Source organism: Arachis hypogaea, chromosome 18 (assembly GCF_003086295.3).
Source record: "Arachis hypogaea cultivar Tifrunner chromosome 18, arahy.Tifrunner.gnm2.J5K5, whole genome shotgun sequence".
In the NCBI taxonomy this organism is placed as follows: domain Eukaryota; kingdom Viridiplantae; phylum Streptophyta; class Magnoliopsida; order Fabales; family Fabaceae; genus Arachis; species Arachis hypogaea.
Window position 1 is genome coordinate 134,020,858 of NC_092053.1, and position 21,796 is coordinate 134,042,653.

Here is a 21,796-nt window from a genome sequence, read left to right on the forward strand (position 1 = left end):
AGCATCATATTTTGGTATATGTTGTGACATATTCTCTTTATTATATATTAATATCAGAGAAATATTAAAGGATGAACACTTTTTATTAATATTAATCAATATTTTAAATCATCAACTTATTTTTATATTATTAGAATTTAGGATTTAAAGAAGTATTTAGAATTAGTTAGTTGTTGACTGAAAATAATAAATTTTAAAAAAAATTTAAATATTTTATTTTGTTTTAATTTTATTCAAAAAAAATTTTATTTGTATCAAATATACCATTAACAGTTATTTTATTTGTTTTAATTTTATCCAATTAAATAACAATTTTACAAGTACAACTTTTAATATAAGTTAGTCAAATACAAAGTTCTGTCGTTAATTTTTAGTTATCAAGCATTATTGCTGGATTAATTTTAAGCTTCTTGAAAATTTATCTCTTCAATATATTTAATGCAAATCGAAAATTTATGAAATAAATTGAAACAATCTAAAATTTATGAATTTTTTTAAAAATTTTATTTGCAATTTTAAAAAAAAATATATATATATATATTTTATCATAAATTTTATTGGTCACATATTCTCTTAATATTATTATAGGATGACAATTATTGGCCTCATGCATGTGCATATTAATTCTCTTTTTCCAACTGCAAAATGCAAGCTAGCTTGACTTGGATTGTTTTAAGAATATGTTCTCATGATAACTAGGATGGACCATTATATATATAGTTGCTTTTCCATGCAATTTAATTTAGGGTTTTATTTTGAAAATAAATGAATGGAAAGTCAACTGGATGGGGAAATGCAAGCAAGAGAAGTGAATCATGTTGAGATGATGAACCAACTTGCAATGAACCTGTTCGTTTTGACATTCTCTACCCTTCTCCTTGCATGCAATAAATCATGTATAAAAATGAATATATATAATATCTAAAAAACAAAAGTTTTGAAATAACTAAAATTTTTTTTTGGCAGCATTAAGAAATTTAGATAATATAAATGAAGTTTTAAATTTTAATTTAGAAAAAAAAAGCCAAATAAAAAAAAAACAAAACAAGTTGATGAGTCATGGAATATATCTTGTGATAATATGTTATGAAACATATAATAATGCCTTGAGTTAGAACTTTGATGTTCACATCAATGAGACTCTCTTTATTCCATACATTATTGATTATATTAATTTTTAATAAAATAAATTAACTAAAAAAGACCAAAAAAAAAAAGAAAAGAAAAAGAAGTCAATCAATATAGTGGAGTTGACTAAAAATATAATTGTGGTCACTCACAAGCATTTTTCAACTGTTGGGATTGCAAAAGCATCACCTCCAAGAGCTTGCATTATTCCAATTAAGCTTCACTCTTAAGAAACTATACAAACATGGATCAAACTACTCTTCACCTACATTTTCACTTTGGATATTGTGATTTCTAGACATCTCACTCGTAAATAAAGAATTAATTATTTTCTATGATTTATTTAATAATTATTAGATAAATTTAATTATATTATTATAATTAACACTAATTATTTATTTAATCTGAGTTTTAAAAACTTAATTATTCTATTATAATAATACTTTTTTTGTAAATTACAATAGTTTTTTAAAAAATCTTAATTTATAATTTTTTTTAAACCATTCAATTTATTATTCAGTTATAATTAAAAAGAAAAATAAAAAAACATGTCTATCAAAAAACTTGAACGGTTCATATCTCTTGTTTGCTTTTCTATGACACAACATATGCCAAAGATAAAAAACATTATAACCGTAATAATTGGGATAACATATGCTAGAACTACTTCAATATGATTTTTTACACCAAATTAAACAAAAAAATAATGCAAAAAATTTATATTTGTAACCATTAATGAGCATGTATACATCACAACAATACGCCACTCCTATAACTGAAGGGCGAGATTAAAGAACCAGTGAAATTAGTGTGTGATTTGGTTTATGTTTATTTTCATCTTTTATTTTTTTTTCTGGAACTGATTAATAAATTGAGTGGTTTAACAAAAGGTAAAAAATTGTGAATTAGAACTTATTTAAAATATTTTATAATTTGTAAAAGTAGTTTTATTATAATTGTGTGATTTGATTTTTAAAGCTCAATTTAAAGAGATATAGTTAGTGTTAATCATAATGACACAATTGAATTTTTTTAATAATCATTTAACATGTCATAAAAAATAATTAACTCCTTATTTATGTCAGAAAGTTGACTAATAATCATTTAATATTTGTTTTATTTATATTTATCGTTGCAAATTCTAATTTCTGCGTTTTAAAAGATGCTAATTGTTAAACTGCTAATAAAACTATTTTATAGCAATTTAAAACTGTCACAATTCCCACAATAAATTGTTGCTATTTAGTACCTTTCTTATAGTATGTCTTTTATTAGTCTTATTTGATGCACAAGCTGAAGTCTTTGAAAAGTGGAGCATAATAGAGATCTTTTAACAATTTTTTTTTGTTTCCTTTAAGAACAGTACACTTTAAGAACAAATTATTAACTATTTTATTTTGTCATCTATATTTATGGATCATTTAGAATATTTTAGCATTGTGTTTTACGTTAAGTATGTTTTTTTTTTACTATAATTGCAAACATAATCAGTGAAATTAATACTCAATATTTTTAAATTAAAAGGTTTCATAAATATTGATTGTCATTATGAACCTAAAAATCGAATAAAGTATTTAAATGAAAAAAAAAGACCTTTAGTAGCGGTTACTGTTAAATACTGCAAAATCCAATTTTTTAAACGAAATTGAGTTAACCGCAGAGAAAAGTTTTCCAAATAAGCCCTGAAAATCAGCAGCGGTTTGTAACCGTCGCAAAATGTTTTTGTCGCTAAAATATGTTTGGCAACGGTTATTCTGATGGTCAACAAAAACCGCTGTTAAAAGTTTACCAGCGCCTTTAATTTCAGCAGTCATCCAACCATTACTGTATGTTTAGCGGCGATAAAAAAATCACCATAATCCAAAGTTTTAACCGCTGCTATCTGTCGCTCCTGTTGTAGTGCTATGTAATTGCTATCTTAAATGGATATGCTTACAATATGCATGGCATTAAAAAGTGTTGATAAGAAAGTAGACATTTATAAACATTATTTTTAAAATAACAGGGTTAAGTAATTATTTTTGAGTTTTTAAGAAATCAATAAAAACATAATATGTTGAATGGAGTAATTTGCTTATGTTTTACGTTTATGGATACCCTAACAATCAACATATACAATATATACTATTGCATTTTGGCATTGTTATATTGAATCAAATTTTTTTTCTCTCTCTCTTTATGTATTTAATGAGCTAATGTGTTTAAATCTTAACTATTAATTAGCTTATGAACGAAGTTTATTAATTTGCTTATCCGATCCATTCAAAATTAGTGAAGTCACATAAGAGTCTTAAACTTATGAAAAAATATTTATCTTTTCTCACATAATTTACAATATATAATTAGTTAGATACTTTGTGCAAAATATTTTCATAGTATTGTCTACCATGCCTAATTTTTAGTACATTACATGATACAAATATAAAAAATAAAATCTACACTTTTTTTCTCTCATCTTTTACATAAATTAAACACTAATTTTTTAGACACTATAAAATTCTCCATATTATAGTATACCCGACATATGCTAGAACTACTTCAATATGATTTTTTACACCAAATTAAACAAAAAATTAATGCAAAAAATTTATATTTGTAACCATTAATGAGCATGTATACATCACAACAATACGCCACTCCTATAACTGAAGGGCGAGATTAAAGAACCAGTGAAATTAGTGTGTGATTTGGTTTATGTTTATTTTCATCTTTTATTCTTTTTTTCTAGAACTGATTAATAAATTGAGTGGTTTAACAAAAGGTAAAAAATTGTGAATTAGAACTCATTTAAAAAATTTTATAATTTGTAAAAGTAGTTTCATTATAATTGTGTGATTTGATTTATAAAATTGAAGTTAAAGAGATATAGTTAGTGTTAATCATAATGACATACTTAAATTTTTTTAATAATCATTTAACATGTCATAAAAAATAATTAACTCCTTATTTATGTCAGAAAGTTGACTAATAATCATTTAATATTTGTTTTATTTATATTTATAGTTGCAAATTCTAATTTCTACATTTAAAAAGATGCTAATTGTTAAACTGTTGATAAAACTATTTTGTAGCAATTTAAAACTGCCACAATTTTTACAATAAATCGCTGCTATTCTGTGCCTTCCTTGTAGTATGTCTTTTATTAGTCTTATTTGATGCATAGTTGAAGTCTTTGAAAAATGGAGCATAATAGAGATCTTTTAACAATTTAAATTTTTTTTTGTTTCTTTTAAGAACAGTACACTTTGAGAACAAATTATTAACTATTTTATTTTGTCATCTATATATATGGATCATTTAGAATATCTTAGCATTGTGTTTTACGTCAAAAAAAAAAAAATATATATATATATATATATATATATATATATATATATATATATATATATATATATATATTACTATAATTACAAACATAATCAGTTAAATTAATACTCAATATTTTTAAATGGGTAAAGTATACTTTTTTGTCCCTGAAGTTTACTAAAAGTTTCAAAATTATCCCTAAATTTCAATTTGTTTCAATTTTATCCCAAAAGTTTTCGATTTGCATCAATTTTACCCCTGAACGTTAACGGCGTTGAAATCACTAACAGACGTTAATGACATGGCAATCAAGGAGTTCCATGTGGCAACTATGTGTGTGACTCATTTCTAAAACGTTTTTTTAAATAATTTTTAATTTTTGTTTAAAAATTTATATTACAAAAATGAAATAGGTAAAAATCCCATCATGAAACCCTAAAATTAACTTCTTCATTTACATCTGCATCTTCATCTTCTTCGTTCTCTATAAGAATAAGAAACCCTAACGAATGGCTTCCCAAGGTTCTGTATAATCATAAAAAAGTAGTCGGCGACGACGAACGCTGACATGCAACTGTGGTGAACCCCCTGTACTGAGATGGTCGAAGACACCAGAAAATTCCGGCCGGAGATTTTGGGGCTGTGTATACTTTGATGTAAGTTTGAGTGCTTTCTTATTTTGATGTCTTCCTGAGTTTCTTCAATTTCTTTTTTTTGTGTTTATGTTGCAGATTGGAAAGGAGTGCACATTTTTTTCCTGGGCAGATGGAGTTGCAGAGATAGAAGAGGCTGAGGTTGCAAGGTTGAAGATGAAGATTTCCACCTTGAAAGCTAAATTAGTTTATGCCAAATGCAAACTGTTAGTAGCTGTTATTTTTGGTGTGTTGGGTTGGTTTATGGTGATTCTAATGGTTTATTTGTGGGTGAAGAATGGAACCCATTTGAGGTTAGGGTACTAATGCGTTTGGGACAGATGAAAATAGTAGAAGTAAGAATAGGATGGTTGTTTGTAATCAGTTACAAAACTGTACTCAACTCGAAAACTTGTTAATGTTGTTGTCCTTGAAGTTTAATTTATGTTTCAAAAGTATCCCTAAAAGGATTAAAATAGTTTAGCACTAAAATTGGCATTAAGAACCTATTGTGACAAAGACAAACTCTAATTAAAATTTGCATGAATGAATCCATCACATTAGTCATTATCAAAATAACATAAGTTTTTAATCAACATAATCTCTAATTAACATAAATCATAACCAAAGTAAAAACTTAATTACATAAGTCATAAGCAAAATAATTCAGCAACAAAGAAAGAGTTGGAGTCATAGGTCATAAGTCATAATACAAAATGCCAACATTGTTCAAGCTTTCAAAAGAAACACCAATTACAAGATGTGACACAACTAAGACCCTGTGAGAGCATTATGAGTTTGACTCCCTTGTGATGAGGGTTGTCCCTGTGCAGTTGAAGTGGAGTTGCTCCTAAGGATTCTAGTTGGTCTTGGTGGCTGGAATTTTTTGTGTGCATTTGGTTGGGTATTAGGCCTTGCTGCAACATTGGCCAACCTGGTCCTCTTATGCGCTGAGCCAGTAGATCCAGCTTTCTTAGCAATGCTGTGCTGGGCTGGTGATGATGTAGCAGTTCTAGCATTATTGTTTTGGGCTGACGATGTGGCAGCAGTTGTTTCCTATGATGGACATGAGCAAAAAACAGCCAGTTACAGTTAAAAAAAGGTAAACAGCATAAGAAATAGTCTTATGTATGGAACCATATCCAATAGACAAGTACTCACGGTTAGCCTTTTAAGAGGGCAGCCTCGCTTGTTGTGACCCAATTTTAGACAATGAGAGCATTTTTGTTGTAACCCCAGCCTAAAAGTGCTTGGGCCCTGTGGTTCTTCACCCTCCCCTCTTGCTCTTTTCTTCTTAGGCCTCCCAATTGGCACTCTGTGTGGTGGAGGAACCACATCTGGATGAGTAGTTCTCTCCCACATTGTATGTCCATTACAAGGGTTAATCATGGGGGCATAACAAGCCACATAAGCAGCTTTAGTGTAACAGCTTGCAACATACTTTCGAATATCATCTTTAGCACAATTAATTGCACTAACTGCATGTGGACAATGTAAACCTGTCATTTGAAACTTTCTACAAGTACATTCTTTCTTCAGAAGATCTACTACAAATTTGTCACTGCCTCTTATGACTTCAAATTTTGAAATTCCGGCAGCAACCGGGAACCACCACCTAGAAGCATCTATTTCCTTTTGTAACTTAAGCTTACTCCTAGGAAGAATATCATCCTTATACTTCTCAATAAGTACCCTATTTTCAGCCCATTTCTTCATCAAATAAACTCTAATATCCTCTAGCATTGTCAATATAGGTTTTTTCCTTGATTCAACAATTGCAGAGTTGAAGCTTTCACACATATTATTGACAAGTGCGTCACATTTAAGATAGAATTCAAACCTTGATTTAGTCCAATACTTTGGACGAATTCCTATCAAGTGTCGATAGGCACCCTCACTAATCGCTCGGATTTCCATCAACTCCTTTTCCCATGCTGCTAGATATGTACATTTTGCAGCTCTCCACATCATTTTTTTTTAAGATTCAGCCCTGAAAATTTTTTTTTGAAATTGGCATAGAGGTGTCTCACACAGAATCTGTGATCAACACCTGAAAGTAGTTCATCAAAAGTTGGCATCAAGCTCTGTTCGTGCAAAATGCACATTTTTAATATAATGCTCAAATAATGTTTAATACACCAGCAAAGACCATCATACAATTTTAATATAATGATTATAGTTATCAAAACTAATTAAAATTTCCTATGAATACAGTTTGATACAGTAGCAAATACCCTCATATAATATAATGATGACATAAAAGATCAATAAAAGAACATTGACATATACTGCAGAAGCCAAATGATGAACTAATTCACAGCAAAATCTTAATATACTAAAATACAGTGCAAAATCTTAATTACACTAAAATACAGGTTAGTAGATTACCTTTTGTTGGTCAGACATGAATGTGCTACGAAGTAATTTATCCGCTTCTATATCATCAATTAGGTTTGAGAGGAACCACGTCTATGAATCTTTTGTCTCAGCCTCCACGACTGCATATGCGATCGGTAGCATCTGGTCATTCAAATCCCACCCCATAGCAACCAATAGCCATCCTCCATATGGTGTCTTCAAGAAGCAACCATCAAGTCATATCATAGGCCTACACTTCATGAAACTCTCCTTGCAAGCCTTTAAACAAATGTAAATCCTATGAAATTGTGGACTTAAGTCGAGTGATGTATCGGGGTGCTCAGTTTGGGCTGCTGGAGGTAATTGGACTTTCAACTTCACAGATGAACCAGGATTCGTGCGCAGCAACTCATGGCAATAGTCGTAAAATCTTCTATACTGCTCCCTAAACGTTCCATTAATATCAACCAGTGCAATCTGCTTGGCCCGAAATGCCTTTGCTCTTGAAATCTGCACATTCCACTTCCTAAGGGTCCTACTTTGTATGGTGCCCAGCTTCAACTTCAGATTCTCTTCTACTTTCCTCCTGAAGACCTTTGCCAGCCACTTCGACTTCATCACTTTTATGTCAAATACAGTGTTACAAGAATGATGATCATTAACAGTTCTTAGCTGCCAACTATCTTCATTGGCCATCTTCACCGCATATGCAAACCATTCACACCCATCTCCACACTTAGCCCTCACCCGGACATTGTCCACCACTGAAAATTTTATGTTTCTCCCAGTATGAACAGCATATGATGTCACAGCTTCCTTGAACTCCTCTCTTGTTGCATAGAGAGTTCCAGACTCCCACTTATACATGCTCATATCCTTCAACTCCTTGTGAACGGGAAATTTCTTCTTGCTGGCTTCGTCATCCTCACTCGATACCTCCTCCAACTCATCACTGTTCAAACCTTCATCATCGCTTAAACGAGAGCTCTTTCTCTTTTCAACAGCCACCTTTTGAGTTTTCTTTAACTTCTCTACAGCACTCTTACTTTTCTTAGACTTTCTTATATCTTGGTGCATCTCCCCAAGAGTTATATCAACATCAAACAGCCCATCATCACCACAATAATCATCTTCACTATCACTAAAATGAAGATCAGAATCAGCCTCATAATCTGGGTCATCAGAGTCATCCTCTTCTTCACTATTGTCCCCATCACCAACATTCTGTAGCACTTCTTCAGCATTTAAATGGACATCAACTAATCCCTGCATTTGGGCCTCCATATCCACCCCTTCACATTGGGTTTCTACTTCAATATTTTGGGCCTGTCTAATATCACTTGGCCCACTATTAGCATCCACACACTCTTCCTCAACAACCTTGCTGCCACTTCCAACATCTAAATAACCAATGTCGTAACAAAAATCATCAGGGATTGAAGCCTTATGCACCACATACAAATCAACCACCTTTTTTTCAACTCCTATATTTGCCATATCCATTGCTTCTTCATCACCTTTCAACAACTTCAAGCCTTCTAATCCTAATTCAGTATCTTTATACCACAGTACCCCAATGTTCTCAGCAATGTACCCAAGTTTTCCAACCACATCATAAGCCTCTATAACACTCCATCTATCTCTGTCACACCAGTCAACCGTTGTCACCTCACCATCAACATACTCAGTTTTACCCTTATCACTACAAAACCTACCCCTGTGATGAACTCTAACACTGAAATCATCCATCCTGCCGTTATAAAAACATTTTCAGACCAAAGAACAGAGTACCTAATCATTCAAAAATATAGACCACGTAAAAGTTATCTTTTTCACAAAAACTGAACAGAAATCCCTCAATCCCTGAATGCAATAGAACCCTAACAGCAACCAAGACTGATAAAGAAAAACCCTAAATCCTAACTGTTCAAACATGCAGTAGCAAAATTGATCAGAATGGTGGCCTACCTCATCGGAAACCTTGATCAGAATGGCGCTACCCCAGACTGAATTGTTGATGACTGAATGCTATCCCAGACTCCTCCCTCAGTCTCGACGGCGTCGCAGCATGCGCCGTCTTGCACGTCGTCGCGGCGGACTGAAGAAAACGGTGCGTCGCCTGACCACCCAACAAGCTTTCTCGAGTGATTCTATTTCCCTGGCTGTGTTCCTTCGTGCCAAAGGGAAGATAAAAGGCTTATGTTTGAAAAAGGAAGCCAATTCGTTTACTGGGGTTACTCAGCCATGGGTATTTTGGGGGTTTCACCTTTCTTGCCACATCACACACTATACTTTGCCATATCACTAACGTCTGTTACTAATTTAAACGGCGTCAACTTAAAGGATAAAATTGATGCAATTCGAAAACTTTTGGGATAAAATTGAAACAAATTGAAACTTAGGGGTAATTTTGAAACTTTTAGTAAACTTCAGGGACAAAAAGTATACTTTACCCTTTTTAAATTAAAAGATTTCATAAATGTTGATTGTCATATGAACCTAAAAATCGAATAAAGTATTTAAATGGAAAAAAAATTATCTTCAGTAGCGGTTATTAGTGAATGCTACAAAATCTAACTTTTTAAACTAAATTGAATAGTGGCGGTTAACTAACCGACGAGAAAAGTTTTCCAAATCAGCCTTGGAAATCAGCAGCGGTTCGTAACCACCGCAAAACATTTTCGCCGCCAAAATCATGTTTGACAGTGGTTATTCTGACGGTCAACAAAAATCGCTGCTAAAAATTTGCTGGCGCCTTTAATTTTAGCGATCATCCAACTGTTGCTGTATGTTTAGCGGCGGTCAAAAAACCACTGTAATCCAAATTTTTAATCGCCGCTATCTACCGCTTCTGTTGTAGTGCTATGTAATTGCTACCCTAAATGGATATGCTTAGAATATGCATGGCATTAAAAAGTGTTGATAAGAAAGTAGAAATTTATAAACATTATTTTTAAAATAACAGGGTTAAGTAATTATTTTTGAGTTTTTAAGAAATCAATAAAAACATAATATGTTGAATGGAGTAATTTGCTTATGTTTTACGTTTATGGATACCCTAACAATCAACATATACAATATATACTATTGCATTTTGGCATTGTTATATTGAATCAAATTTTTTTTCTCTCTCTCTTTATGTATTTAATGAGCTAATGTGTTTAAATCTTGACCATTATAGTATACCCGACAAATTATATAGGATAATCTGTTTATATATATATATATATATATATATATATATTTGTAAAGTTTGTACAAAATTCAAGTTATTTTTTAGCAAACAAACTTAAGGAAACAGAATTTTTTTAGTGAGTGGGTCGAATATTCAAGAGTGATCATGAGAAAATTTGAAAAAAAAAGACTGAATTAATAAATTTAACTCATTCTGACAATCCTAAACAATTGTATTACAAATGCCTAGGAACATATGTATGCATATTCTTGTAGGGACAAGTGTATGTCCCCAGTAGTAATTTTAACATTTATAAAAAAGTATACATTTGTGTGTATATATATATATATATATATCTTAAAATTGTATTTGTATGTCCTCATATTAAAATAAAAATGATCTTATTAAATTTTGTATAAAAAATATTTTATTAAATAAATTTAGTTTGGTTATATCCTAAAGACATATTTTAAAAGTATAATAATAAAAGTTTTAAATTTTTTATGAATTTAATACATTAAAAATATAAAAATTTACATTTTTAATTATTTTAATAAAATATTTTTTATGATATTCTTAAAATATATTTTTAGGATACATATTAGTAAAATTCTATATATTAAATCAACTTAATAAAAAAAAGAACATTATGATACTATTCATTTAATGATTTATTTAGTTGAACTTTATATTTTTTAAATTTTTTATTCAACTTTAATATTTATATTACTAGTAAACTACAAATGTATTTTGACCATTAATTCTCAAACATAAATTAAATAAAAATAAATTAAAAATTAGTTAAAATAATAAAGTATTTTGTATTTCTATTTATCTATCTAACTTCTTTGTTGTTATTATTATTATTTAAAATCAAACTTGGTTTTTTTTATTAAATAATTATTAGGTAATCTATAAAATATATAACAAAAATATAAGAGATTTGGCACATTTTTTTGTCTAAAATATCATTCATCACATATAATTCAAAAAAAAATGTGTTTCTCTATTTTAAAAACTCAAATAAAAAATTTATTGGTTAAAATTAAAATAAAATACTTTTATATTGATTATATCAATTTCCAAAAGAAAATAAGGAATGAAAAAAAATATCTTTAGCCAATGAGTAATAGCTCAAATGGCATAGACTCTCCATACTCAATTAAGAGGTTGCGGGTTCGAGTCTCCTATCTTTCCAAATTTTTAGCCAATGAGCTATAGCTCAAATGGCATAGTCTTCCCATACTCAATTAAGAGGTTGTGGGTTCGAGTCTCCTATCTTTGATAAAAAAAAAAAGAAAAAAAAGAAAAAAATATCTTTAATAAAAAAAAGAAAAAAAATAGCTCAAATGGCATAGTCTTCCCATACTCAATTAAGAGGTTGTGGGTTCGAGTCTCCTATCTTTGATAAAAAAAAAAAAAAAGAAAAAAAAATATCTTTAATAAAAAAAAGAAAAGAAAAGAAAAGAAGAAGAAGTATCAAGAGATAGACAGAAGCGGTTTGAGAGTTGAGAGAGAGTAGAGTTGAAACGACAATGTATTTGGGCGAGAAAGATGTCGTTGTCGTTGCGTAGGGTAACAAACATAAAACGCCAATAACACCTTTCTCTTTCTCTCACCATTCTCCGATTCACACTTCCATTACCTCTCTACCTGTGACTGTGAGTCTCTCTCTCTTCTCTCTCTCTCTCTCTCTCCCTATCGCTAAATGCATTTCTCCATTTTTCTTCTTCTCTTTTTCCGTAATTTATAAACCCTTCTCACCTTTCTAGGTCTAATTTTTCTGTTTAATATTTTCCCCCTTTTTTTCCATTTTAATTTTTACTTGCTACTTTGGTCTCGTTATTGTTACTTGTTTTGCTACTTACAATGTCACATTCGTTCTGAATCCAAACGAATCAACTTCAAAATTTCACTCTTTCATGGTTTCTTTTACCTTGCACTTGAATTCAGTTCCCACTTCCCACATTGCAAAATTGAACAATTGGGAACAACAATTTTTGGAGTAAAAAAAAAGGAAGAATTTAATGTGGTAGTGGTTGTTATACTGGTGTTAATTTAAGTGTGCCATTTCACTGTTTCAGCTGGAAGAGGGTTTAATACACTACTACTTTGATGCTATCATGTTGAGATAGCATATTAGATTTCCGTGTTTGTGTGATTAAAGAAGAGCAAAAAAGGTTGGAACTTTTAGGATCCAAATTCCATTGAGTTTTACTTTCATAGTTTTGTTATGTGAAGACAGTGATGAAAGATTATTACTTTATTGCAGAGCTAAAGCATAGATAGATAGCTTCCTCAAATCTTCATCAGCATTTGTTTTAAGTTGCTTTGGAGTCTTAGGTACACTTTGATTAGAGAGTTAAAGTTATCTGTTTATGGAGGAAGTGGAGATTAATGTATGAATGAAATATGAAAGAGAATCTATAAAATCTGAATTGTAGAAAAGTATAGCATGTAGTCAATGCTTTGAAGTGTTCTCTGATTTGTGTGTAGAAGTTGTTTAGAACTTTGCATTTCTGTTCTTGTCATGACAGGGCTACATCATATCGTATGGATGTGATTGACAAAGTTTTTGGTTGTTGAACACTAATAGTTTACACTTTTACTTTTCGTTATTTCCATTAGTTAGCTGCTCTCACTTGTTTAATATGCAATTTACATATCAAAGCATATCTCCCCTCTTGCAGCTTCTATTGAAAAGGGGAAGTTACTTTCTCACTTAGGGTAGTTATAGCAGCATTGATGAAATGTCATATAAGGTTGTCTTCCTTGCCTTTAGATTGACTTTAGTTAGACTGTTACTAATTCCTTCTTATTTCCTATTCAAATTTTCTTGCTCCTCTTTATCTGGTTTCATCCTTGCCGTATTGTGTTTTTTTTATATACTTTGCTTTCATTTGGTCTGGTGCTCCTTTGCTCCAATTCTTACAAAGATTTAGTTGTTGTTAGTTGCAGCTTTTGCACTCACTGGTTCTTGGATTATGAATCCACTGTTGTTCTGGTGTTGGTTATGGCTCTAATACTGAATAGCATGCAATTCCCAGATTGTTTGTCAGTTTTATTATTCTTTCCAATAGATGGGTCAAAAGCATTTCACACAATGCAGCAATTGTTTTGCACTGTAAGAAACATGTTTTAAATTCAGGGGAACCTCTGCGATTGCAATACTATCATGTTCTTCCATTGGTGTCCCATGTAAAATCACGTATCTAAGATGCCTTATTGTTGGTCATGAAACAATCTGATGCTTGGGTTTTATATCAAATGCACCCAATCATCCTTTGAAGTTACTCGTGTCAAATCACTGGTGGTGCCCTTGTTTCTGCTTCCGTCGGGATTATAGTATGATAAATAATAGGGTTGGTCTTGTTCAATATTGGTCATATCACTTTTAATGAATTGTATTTGAGTGATGTTTGGAGTTATTTCATTCTGTTTCAAGACAAGGAATTTGTTCTAGTTGTACAGGTTTGCCAATAGGTTCCACTTGTTTGTACTATCAAAAGATCCTCTCATTGGATATGTTGAGCTTCTTTCTTTCTTGCGTATGTATGTGCGCAGGTGTTGCTGTTGGCATTCTCATTTATTTACAAAATGTGTTTTTCAGTTGGGAATTGTTGATCAACTAAATCTGGAAACTGCACTGCTTGATATCAACTTCTGCACATGTGGCTCAATCCTCTGCATGCATGATGGATGATGGCCACAAACACGGAAACAGTAGGCATACAATAGACTACTACAGAGGAGCAAATTCCCCGGTAAACAATGCATATATGTAGAATGCGTCGTTGTTTCTATCTTTCTTCGCTTGATTTAATTGATTATATTTTTTATTTGAAATGGGCAGTGGAGTATGGCTTCGCAGCATCAAGTAACGGAACCAAATGCACTAGTTATGAATAAGAAAATTAGGTCCATTATGGCCGAAAGGCGTGCAATTCTAGAATTGGAAGCTGCTATATCTGAAAAGAATGAAGCCTTGGCTGCTAGAGATGAGGCCCTGCGTCAGAGGGATGAAGCAATTGCTCAGAGGGATAATGCCATAAGGGAACGCGATAATGCCCTTGCTGCACTTCAAAATCGGGAAGATGCTATCAACTTCTCATTGGGCAATGGAGTTCAACGCGGTTCAAAACGAATGCACCATCCTGCTAACTATCTAGATAACATGACAGATGCCACATACAACACAAAGGATGTGCCGATCACTGATGCCTTCCCGGTGACAATCATACCTTCTGATGCTATCAAATCACATCAGGCTAAGAAAACTAAGGAGAACAAGACAATCTCTCCTAAGGCAGCAAAGACTCCTAGTAAAGGAAAGAAAATGGGTGAGGATTTAAATCAAAGGGCATCTTCTGAAGGGACGAAGTTCAAATCAGAATGGGATAGGCAAGATGTTGGCTTGAATTTGGTTACCTTCGATGAAACTTACATGCCCGTCCCGGTTTGCACATGCACGGGAGTACCACGGCAGTGCTACAAATGGGGTAATGGTGGGTGGCAGTCATCTTGTTGTACCACCACTTTGTCAGTATATCCGCTACCGCAGCTTCCTAACAAGCGCCATGCACGTATCGGAGGGAGAAAGATGAGCGGCAGTGTCTTCACACGATTACTAAGTAGGTTTGCAGCACAAGGACATGATTTATCTGTACCATTGGATCTTAAGGACTACTGGGCCAGACATGGAACAAATCGCTACATTACTATCAAGTAGCTAGCGAACATTCATTAGGAATGTGTCCCAATTTGGCCTCTCATTAAAAATATCCCTTGATAAGAAGCATTATATGCTTGAATTTTGTGAAAGAAGGGATATTTTGTCTCCTAAAATTTTGTTCCATAGCCTTCTATCCTTTCAGATGGGATAGCTGTAAAGTACTGTCTATGTAGATGTGGATTTTTAGGTGATCAAGACCAAGGGGTTACTTTTCTAACCTGTTTATGAGACCCCTTTTCTATGAAATGCTGCTGGGAAAGTCTACCTTAAGACACTTTTGGCCTTTTAAATATTTATTGGCACTTTTATGTCATTGCTTATATTTTGCAATTATCATAATCTCTTTAGATTGGAAAAGGTTTTACAATAATTTTAATGTATTATTTCTTACTACTAACAGGACCACCGTTCAACGGAAAACTAACAAATTTGTAGAGCAATAAACATTAACACTTTTCTAGTCATACATTCTCATAATGGAATGAACTTAGAATCATGGAATCGATTCAATTCTCAGTTAGTAAGATAATAGGAGTAAGATGTTGAACTAAGAAATAGATTTTAGAAACTAAAAAAGGATATCCAAGCAATTTTAATAATCAAAATTCATTGATATTGCTAAATAAAATTAAATAAATCCTTTGAAACTATATTCTTAATTCTCTTTCCAAAATTTCCCATGTATTCACTTTCTAAGCCACGTTGGTCCTGTAACTGATAAACCATCTATTATTGGAACTTCAAGAATCATTGACTACTATATTATTAGTTTCCTACTCTAATACTATTGTTTGTTTTATTATATGTAGCCTCAAATTCACGTCTTAGAGATAGAATAAAATATAACAATCATAAGTCAAATGAGTTAATTTTGCTTTGAGACCCCCAAAAAAAAAATATTGAATTAATCAGGTGTATCCCCATGCATTATTATTTATTAATCAAAATTGAATAATATTTATGACTAGAAATATTTATCAAAATTATTAGAATTACTAACATTAAAAAAAAAATTCTTTAATAGGTTTAAAATATGAAGATAACAAGTATAAATAATATCACATTATTCCTAAAATAAACAAAAAAAAGAATCTTATAACAACAATTGAATTGTCTCCGTGTGATCTTAAGATCACAAATTCACACCGTAAAATCAGCCATAGATGTAATTATTAGATTAAGTTGCCTACATTACACTTATTGAGTGCAGCTCTTTCCCAGACTTTGTATTAACGCGAAATGCGTCTGCATCCTACTAAATGCTTGTTTGAGCGCCATTATTATGATAAAAAATATATTTTTTTTAATAAAAAAAATCTTTTTTTATTTTTTTGCATGTTTGGCAAATTTCGAGTAATAAAAGTAAAAACACTAAAAGAATAAAAAAAATATTTTTTTTCATGTAATAAATAAACAAAAAAGTATTTTTATATTGTTATACCCAAACATAATTGATAGATAAAAAGATCTTTTTGCATGTGATACCCAAACATAAAATTACTTTTACTTTTCCATAAGATCTTTTAAAAAAAGATAACTCGAAAAAAGATCTTTTCTTGGAAGCTCACCCAAATAAGCCCTAATTTAGTCAAACGGATATTTATTTTGAAATTGAGAGAATGAAGTATGGGTAGTAACTAGAAATAATTTACATTTTCCCAAGTTAAATGAGGGCAATTGGCCCCAATAATCAAAGAAGAAATGAATTGAAAATGTACAATATTTACAAGTATATACACAATAAGCATAGAGAGATAAACTGCCACTTCAGCTACTGATGTCAAAGTACTTGGGATTAGAAGGGAAATGATACTCCACATGCAACTGCAACATTTTTTGAACCATCACAACATTTTCATGATTACTAAAGAATGATTTACACATGCCATGAAAACATGGATATACAAATTTTGCATGAAAAAGTTATGTTATCAATATATAAGAGTTAGAACTTAGAAATGGCAGGACATTTGGTGATCACAATTCAAATAAGTATGAATTTCAGTAATTCTATTTGACTTATATGAACTGCTATCACCAAATATTGATGCTGTGTCTAATTCACCATATAACAACAGTATTGCATTAATGTTATTAAGCTTTTTGAGTTAACTTGTAAATCAAGTAAACTCAAATCGAGTTTCCGAGTTGAGTTTTACACTTCCAAGTTTACTGAAAAACTCTGTAAACTCTCAATTTTGATAACCTCAATTAATCCCATGCATGAATGCAGTGAATAATCTTAATACCTTGCCCTCATCAGAATCCGAATGGCGCTGAGGAAACACTACTCGCATATCGTCGTACAAGTAGAAACGCCTTTCGGTGTATTCGCTATCAACAATGTTTCTCACTTCTGCAGAGAGCGAGTCAGATTTGCACTTATGAATTGACCTAGAACGTTTCTTCGGGAAGGGGCATAAGAAGCGGAGGTGGAGAACATAAAGCAAAATGCCGGTGTTAACTGAGTTCTCATTCGCCTTCGAAGAACAACGTAGAAATTTGTCTTCATTTCCAAGGCATGTGCTTGAACTGAACTTAACTCCATTGCAAGCATCTGTTTCGCTTTCGTTCCCAGTGATAGACATGGACGTTAAAGTAATCTTTTGCCGCAAGAACGTCTAGGTATGAATACAAGCAAAGAACATTAATACTGGAAATAATTCAGATCTTAAAACATACATATTTGAAGGGAAATCAATAACAAGATGCATATAGTTGATCATTTTCATCTCTGTTTTCATTATAGTTAGGTTCCATGTTCTTGAAAACTTATAGAACACTATATGAATTGGATTCCTTTCATTAATTTTTTAATGTAGCCTTCAATGTTTTAATCAAACATCAAATCAAGCAAGAGAGATGAATTATATGACATGCAATTGGATGGCTTCATAGGAACAGAAATTCGAATACGAAAAAATATTCATCCAATCTTTACCTTGGTACCAGCTGGCATGTCGCTCAAATCATAATTGCACAAGAATGTGTGAATAGGCGTCTTCTCCGGATTGCTGAGGAGCTGCAATTAGGTAGAACTATTTAGAATACAGCCAACACAGAACATAATGAGAAGCTACCAAACAAGAAAGCTGGCCGCAAAATCCATGTTAAAAACAAAGCCGCAAACTATTGAAGATGTGTAACATTTATCCAAAATTAGAGGCAACGCTAGCGCATCGGACATATCATGTTAGCTTGTTGTCTTGGTAACAGAACAAAAAACACTAGATGAATAATGGAATGTGCAAGGCATAGCTATTTTCTTTCTCATAAATTTATGATTAGGAAAATGATGATCTCATCTTAACAATTTTAAAGCTCTTTGTTAGAAACTTACGAGTTGAATACGTCCTTTTATAGGTATGCGTATACGGCTGCTCTTTTCGGATCGTGATTCATCCATGCTAAGGGTTCTCTGGAATTTAGTAACTCTAGATTTGCATGATAACAAATTTCCTGAAAGATTGATTGATGAATAATAAAGTAAGTACTTATCCCCATCCACACTAGTTACTGCAAATGGGAGTTTTTGTGATCGAGGTGAGAAATTTCCGCCAGTTACATTCAACACAGCAAGAAAGCCTTCAATTTTCTGCAATTAGAAGAGTAAAATAAGAGTAAGGCCACTCAAACATTTCCAAATTCATTGGGAAAATTAAGGTGGAAAGAGAGCCAATATGCAAATCGGGCCAACCTGAGTAACTTTCCCAGATAGTAGCCGACCGGATAATAGTGATTCCTCGAATGAACCGACCAGTGACCTTCTAACTGGCAACCTATTCACTGTTCCACTGAAATTGGTAGAAGGCCGAGTCCAACACTCTTGCATATCGATGACATTTTCAGGTATAAACAAGCCAGACTTTTCGACATCCTTAATAGACCCATTGTTATCATCTAACATAGTGTCAACATCTTTGAATTCTCCGAATTTTTCATTTTCAGAAGAATTTTTACCAAGAGGGGACAAAGGAAAAGGAGTCGAAAACTTCCTTGGTGGTATAAACAATGGTGCTGTTTGAGGCCTTGTTTTAGTTTTCTGTTCAGAGTCATGATGTGCTGCAGATGATCTAATATGCTTATTCGACCATGGCTCGTGATGTTCGCAGTGTGAATGCTCATAACTAGATAAAACTCGGTTTACACTAGAACCAATACAGGATGAATTCTTTAATTCCTGATAACAAGAGGCAGACCATATCATGGACTGCATATCGGTGTAGTTTCCGACATGAAACTTCTTATGCTCTTGGAACATAAGAGCACTACAACTATCGTGGTCACTATTCGAACTCCCTTGACAAATACCTCCAACAATGTCCAGGGATTCACCTTTGCAATGATCTGCAAGAAGCAAGCCATTCAAAGGGGACAATAATTGCTTTCTGACTTTCGACTCGGATGGTTCAGCCGCGCCATTGGTAACATTAAACACCGCAGATGAATATGCATTTCCACCAAAATCATTAACATGAGGAGTTAATGTCATTATTTGGAAACCTACAGTCCTAGAAGCCGGTGTCTGCATTATTTGACCAGCATTGACAATAGGGTTAATCTTCAACTTAGGAATGTTCGATTTCCCATCTTTACACATACTCGAAATATGAGATTCTTTCGACAACTCTACAACACTTTTTCTGTCCGGATTAGGCATATCAATCTGCAATCGGTTATTCATGTCTTCGCCAGCCAACATGTTCAACTCATAGTTGCTTATGCTGGCGATCCTAGGCGCAGTTTGCACGAATGTGCCTAGCGATGCTGCCACCTCCTCGGCAATGCAGCCTGAAGACACTTGCGGCAACCCCATATCTCTATACAATTCTTTTGAATTATCAAACAGGAATTTATTTCTCTGTGTCTTTCAACATCATCACCATCTTTCAAGTGCACTAATAAATCAGCATTCGTTAATTCAAGTTTCAAGTGTACTCCGAAAACCTCGTAGCGCAGCTCTAAGTAACTCAATTCCCCTCAAATGAAATGAAAGCATGTGTTATTGATTGGATTTCACAGCAACTTCATATACAGCATTATCACACTCTGCAGAAATAACAAATAATTTATCAATAAATGATAACTTCCTGCTCAAAATCGATATATTAGCACAACAATAATTCAATTATAAAAAAAAAGTTGCAAAATTCAATAGTTACTACTTAGTTATGAGCTTATCATGTTCATATTTCTCACTCAATTTCCACAAGTACTGAATTGCTCAAGTTGAATAACATATATTAATTGATCTCTAGTTAGAACCAGAATGAACAGGAATTCAGAACACCCTTTTCACAACCTAAATAAAAATAAAACATGAAAACATGGTGTTGTTATTGATTCTCTCTTAAAACCCCACAACAAAACCAATATCTAAACCCCCCCCCCCTTTTTTTTTCCAATTCCAATGGTTTCTCAAATCTAATAATCCATACTCAAAAGGGTCCTGGTATACAATGAAAAAACACGCACCAGACCATGTGATGATTCAAAGAACATCGGACAAAAACAAATCCCAAATGATCATGAAATGTTGAATAAAAAAAAATCTCGTCTTGGTTGCAAATTCAGCATCAGAACCAATCAAAGTTTCAAACTTTGCAAACCCCACAAGACAGAGAACTAGTATCAGTGCTTAAAATTGTATCATCATCATCATAGAGGAATTCTCTTCTTTCTTCTTCTTCTTCTTCGTCTACTTTGTGGCCCCTTGGAAATGGAAATGGAAATGGAATTGAAAGTGTGAGGTAAAAACGGGGTTATGGTTATGGCTATGGTGGTGGTGAAATGGATGTGCATTGATGGATAAATCATGATTTCCAAAATTCAATAATTAGGGTCAAAAAAGAAAAGAAGGGGTTGGGGGGTGTTCCTAATTCCTATAAGGGAACAAGATTGTGGGGCATGGCTTAGCCAAAATTTTCTGGCTCTCTGTCTTTGGAAGTTGCAACCAAAAACCGAAAGCCACTACTTGCATTACGGATACCACAAAAATGTGAAATACACAAACCCTCTTTTCTATTTTTTTTTTCTTTTTCTTTTCAAGTTAACGTGTGATTTTTACGGTTTTAATTAATGTTAAAAGAATTTAATTTTTAGATAGTAATTCACGCGATCAATATAAAAAAAACAATGTTAGGAAACTATACCTTTGGATGAATGTAAAATCTCTACGAGTTAATATATATGGATGTTTCTTCTGCTAAGTATCAGAATGTTTCTTTTTCATACTAAATGGATGTTCTTTTATATATTTTTTGAATTTTTTTGTATTACAAATGCGAATGTCTCTATTTATTTAAGAATTTCATAATTTTTTTTAATTTTATAGATATTTAATTATTTTTGTTAAAATATAACTGGATATTTCTTTTGTTAAGTATTAAGATATTTTTTTTTATATTAAATGAATGTTCTTTTTATATTTCTGTAATTGTTCAAGGACTCCTTTTAACTAAGATC

General features: G+C 32.2%; 2 protein-coding genes across 5 annotated transcripts; one reads left to right on the forward strand and one right to left on the reverse strand.

The window, feature by feature from the left end:
- The first annotated feature begins 12,069 nt into the window (after window positions 1-12,069).
- LOC112771366 (protein BASIC PENTACYSTEINE4) lies at window positions 12,070-15,605 on the forward strand. Of its 4 annotated transcripts, XM_025816091.3 has the most exons (5): window positions 12,132-12,260; window positions 12,684-12,779; window positions 12,872-12,942; window positions 14,210-14,363; window positions 14,453-15,605. In XM_025816091.3, exons 4-5 carry the CDS (start codon window positions 14,292-14,294, stop codon window positions 15,326-15,328), a joined length of 948 nt encoding a protein of 315 aa, XP_025671876.1. In that variant the 5' UTR covers window positions 12,132-12,260; window positions 12,684-12,779; window positions 12,872-12,942; window positions 14,210-14,291; the 3' UTR covers window positions 15,329-15,605. The 4 variants fall into 4 exon arrangements, with proteins under 4 accessions (XP_025671874.1, XP_025671876.1, XP_025671878.1 ...); XM_025816093.3 differs by lacking the exon at window positions 12,872-12,942; XM_025816089.3 differs by lacking the exons at window positions 12,684-12,779; window positions 12,872-12,942 and having other exon boundaries at window positions 12,070-12,260.
- A 1,309-nt stretch (window positions 15,606-16,914) lies between these two features.
- LOC112772326 (uncharacterized) lies at window positions 16,915-21,352 on the reverse strand. The gene is made up of 6 exons (XM_025817253.3): window positions 20,807-21,352; window positions 19,029-20,380; window positions 18,672-18,926; window positions 18,273-18,353; window positions 17,581-17,952; window positions 16,915-17,155 (listed from the first exon to the last, which is right to left on the reverse strand). The coding sequence occupies exons 2-6, from the start codon at window positions 20,145-20,147 to the stop codon at window positions 17,099-17,101; spliced, it is 1,884 nt and encodes a 627-aa protein (XP_025673038.1). The 5' UTR covers window positions 20,148-20,380; window positions 20,807-21,352; the 3' UTR covers window positions 16,915-17,098.
- Between the last annotated feature and the right edge of the window lie 444 nt (window positions 21,353-21,796).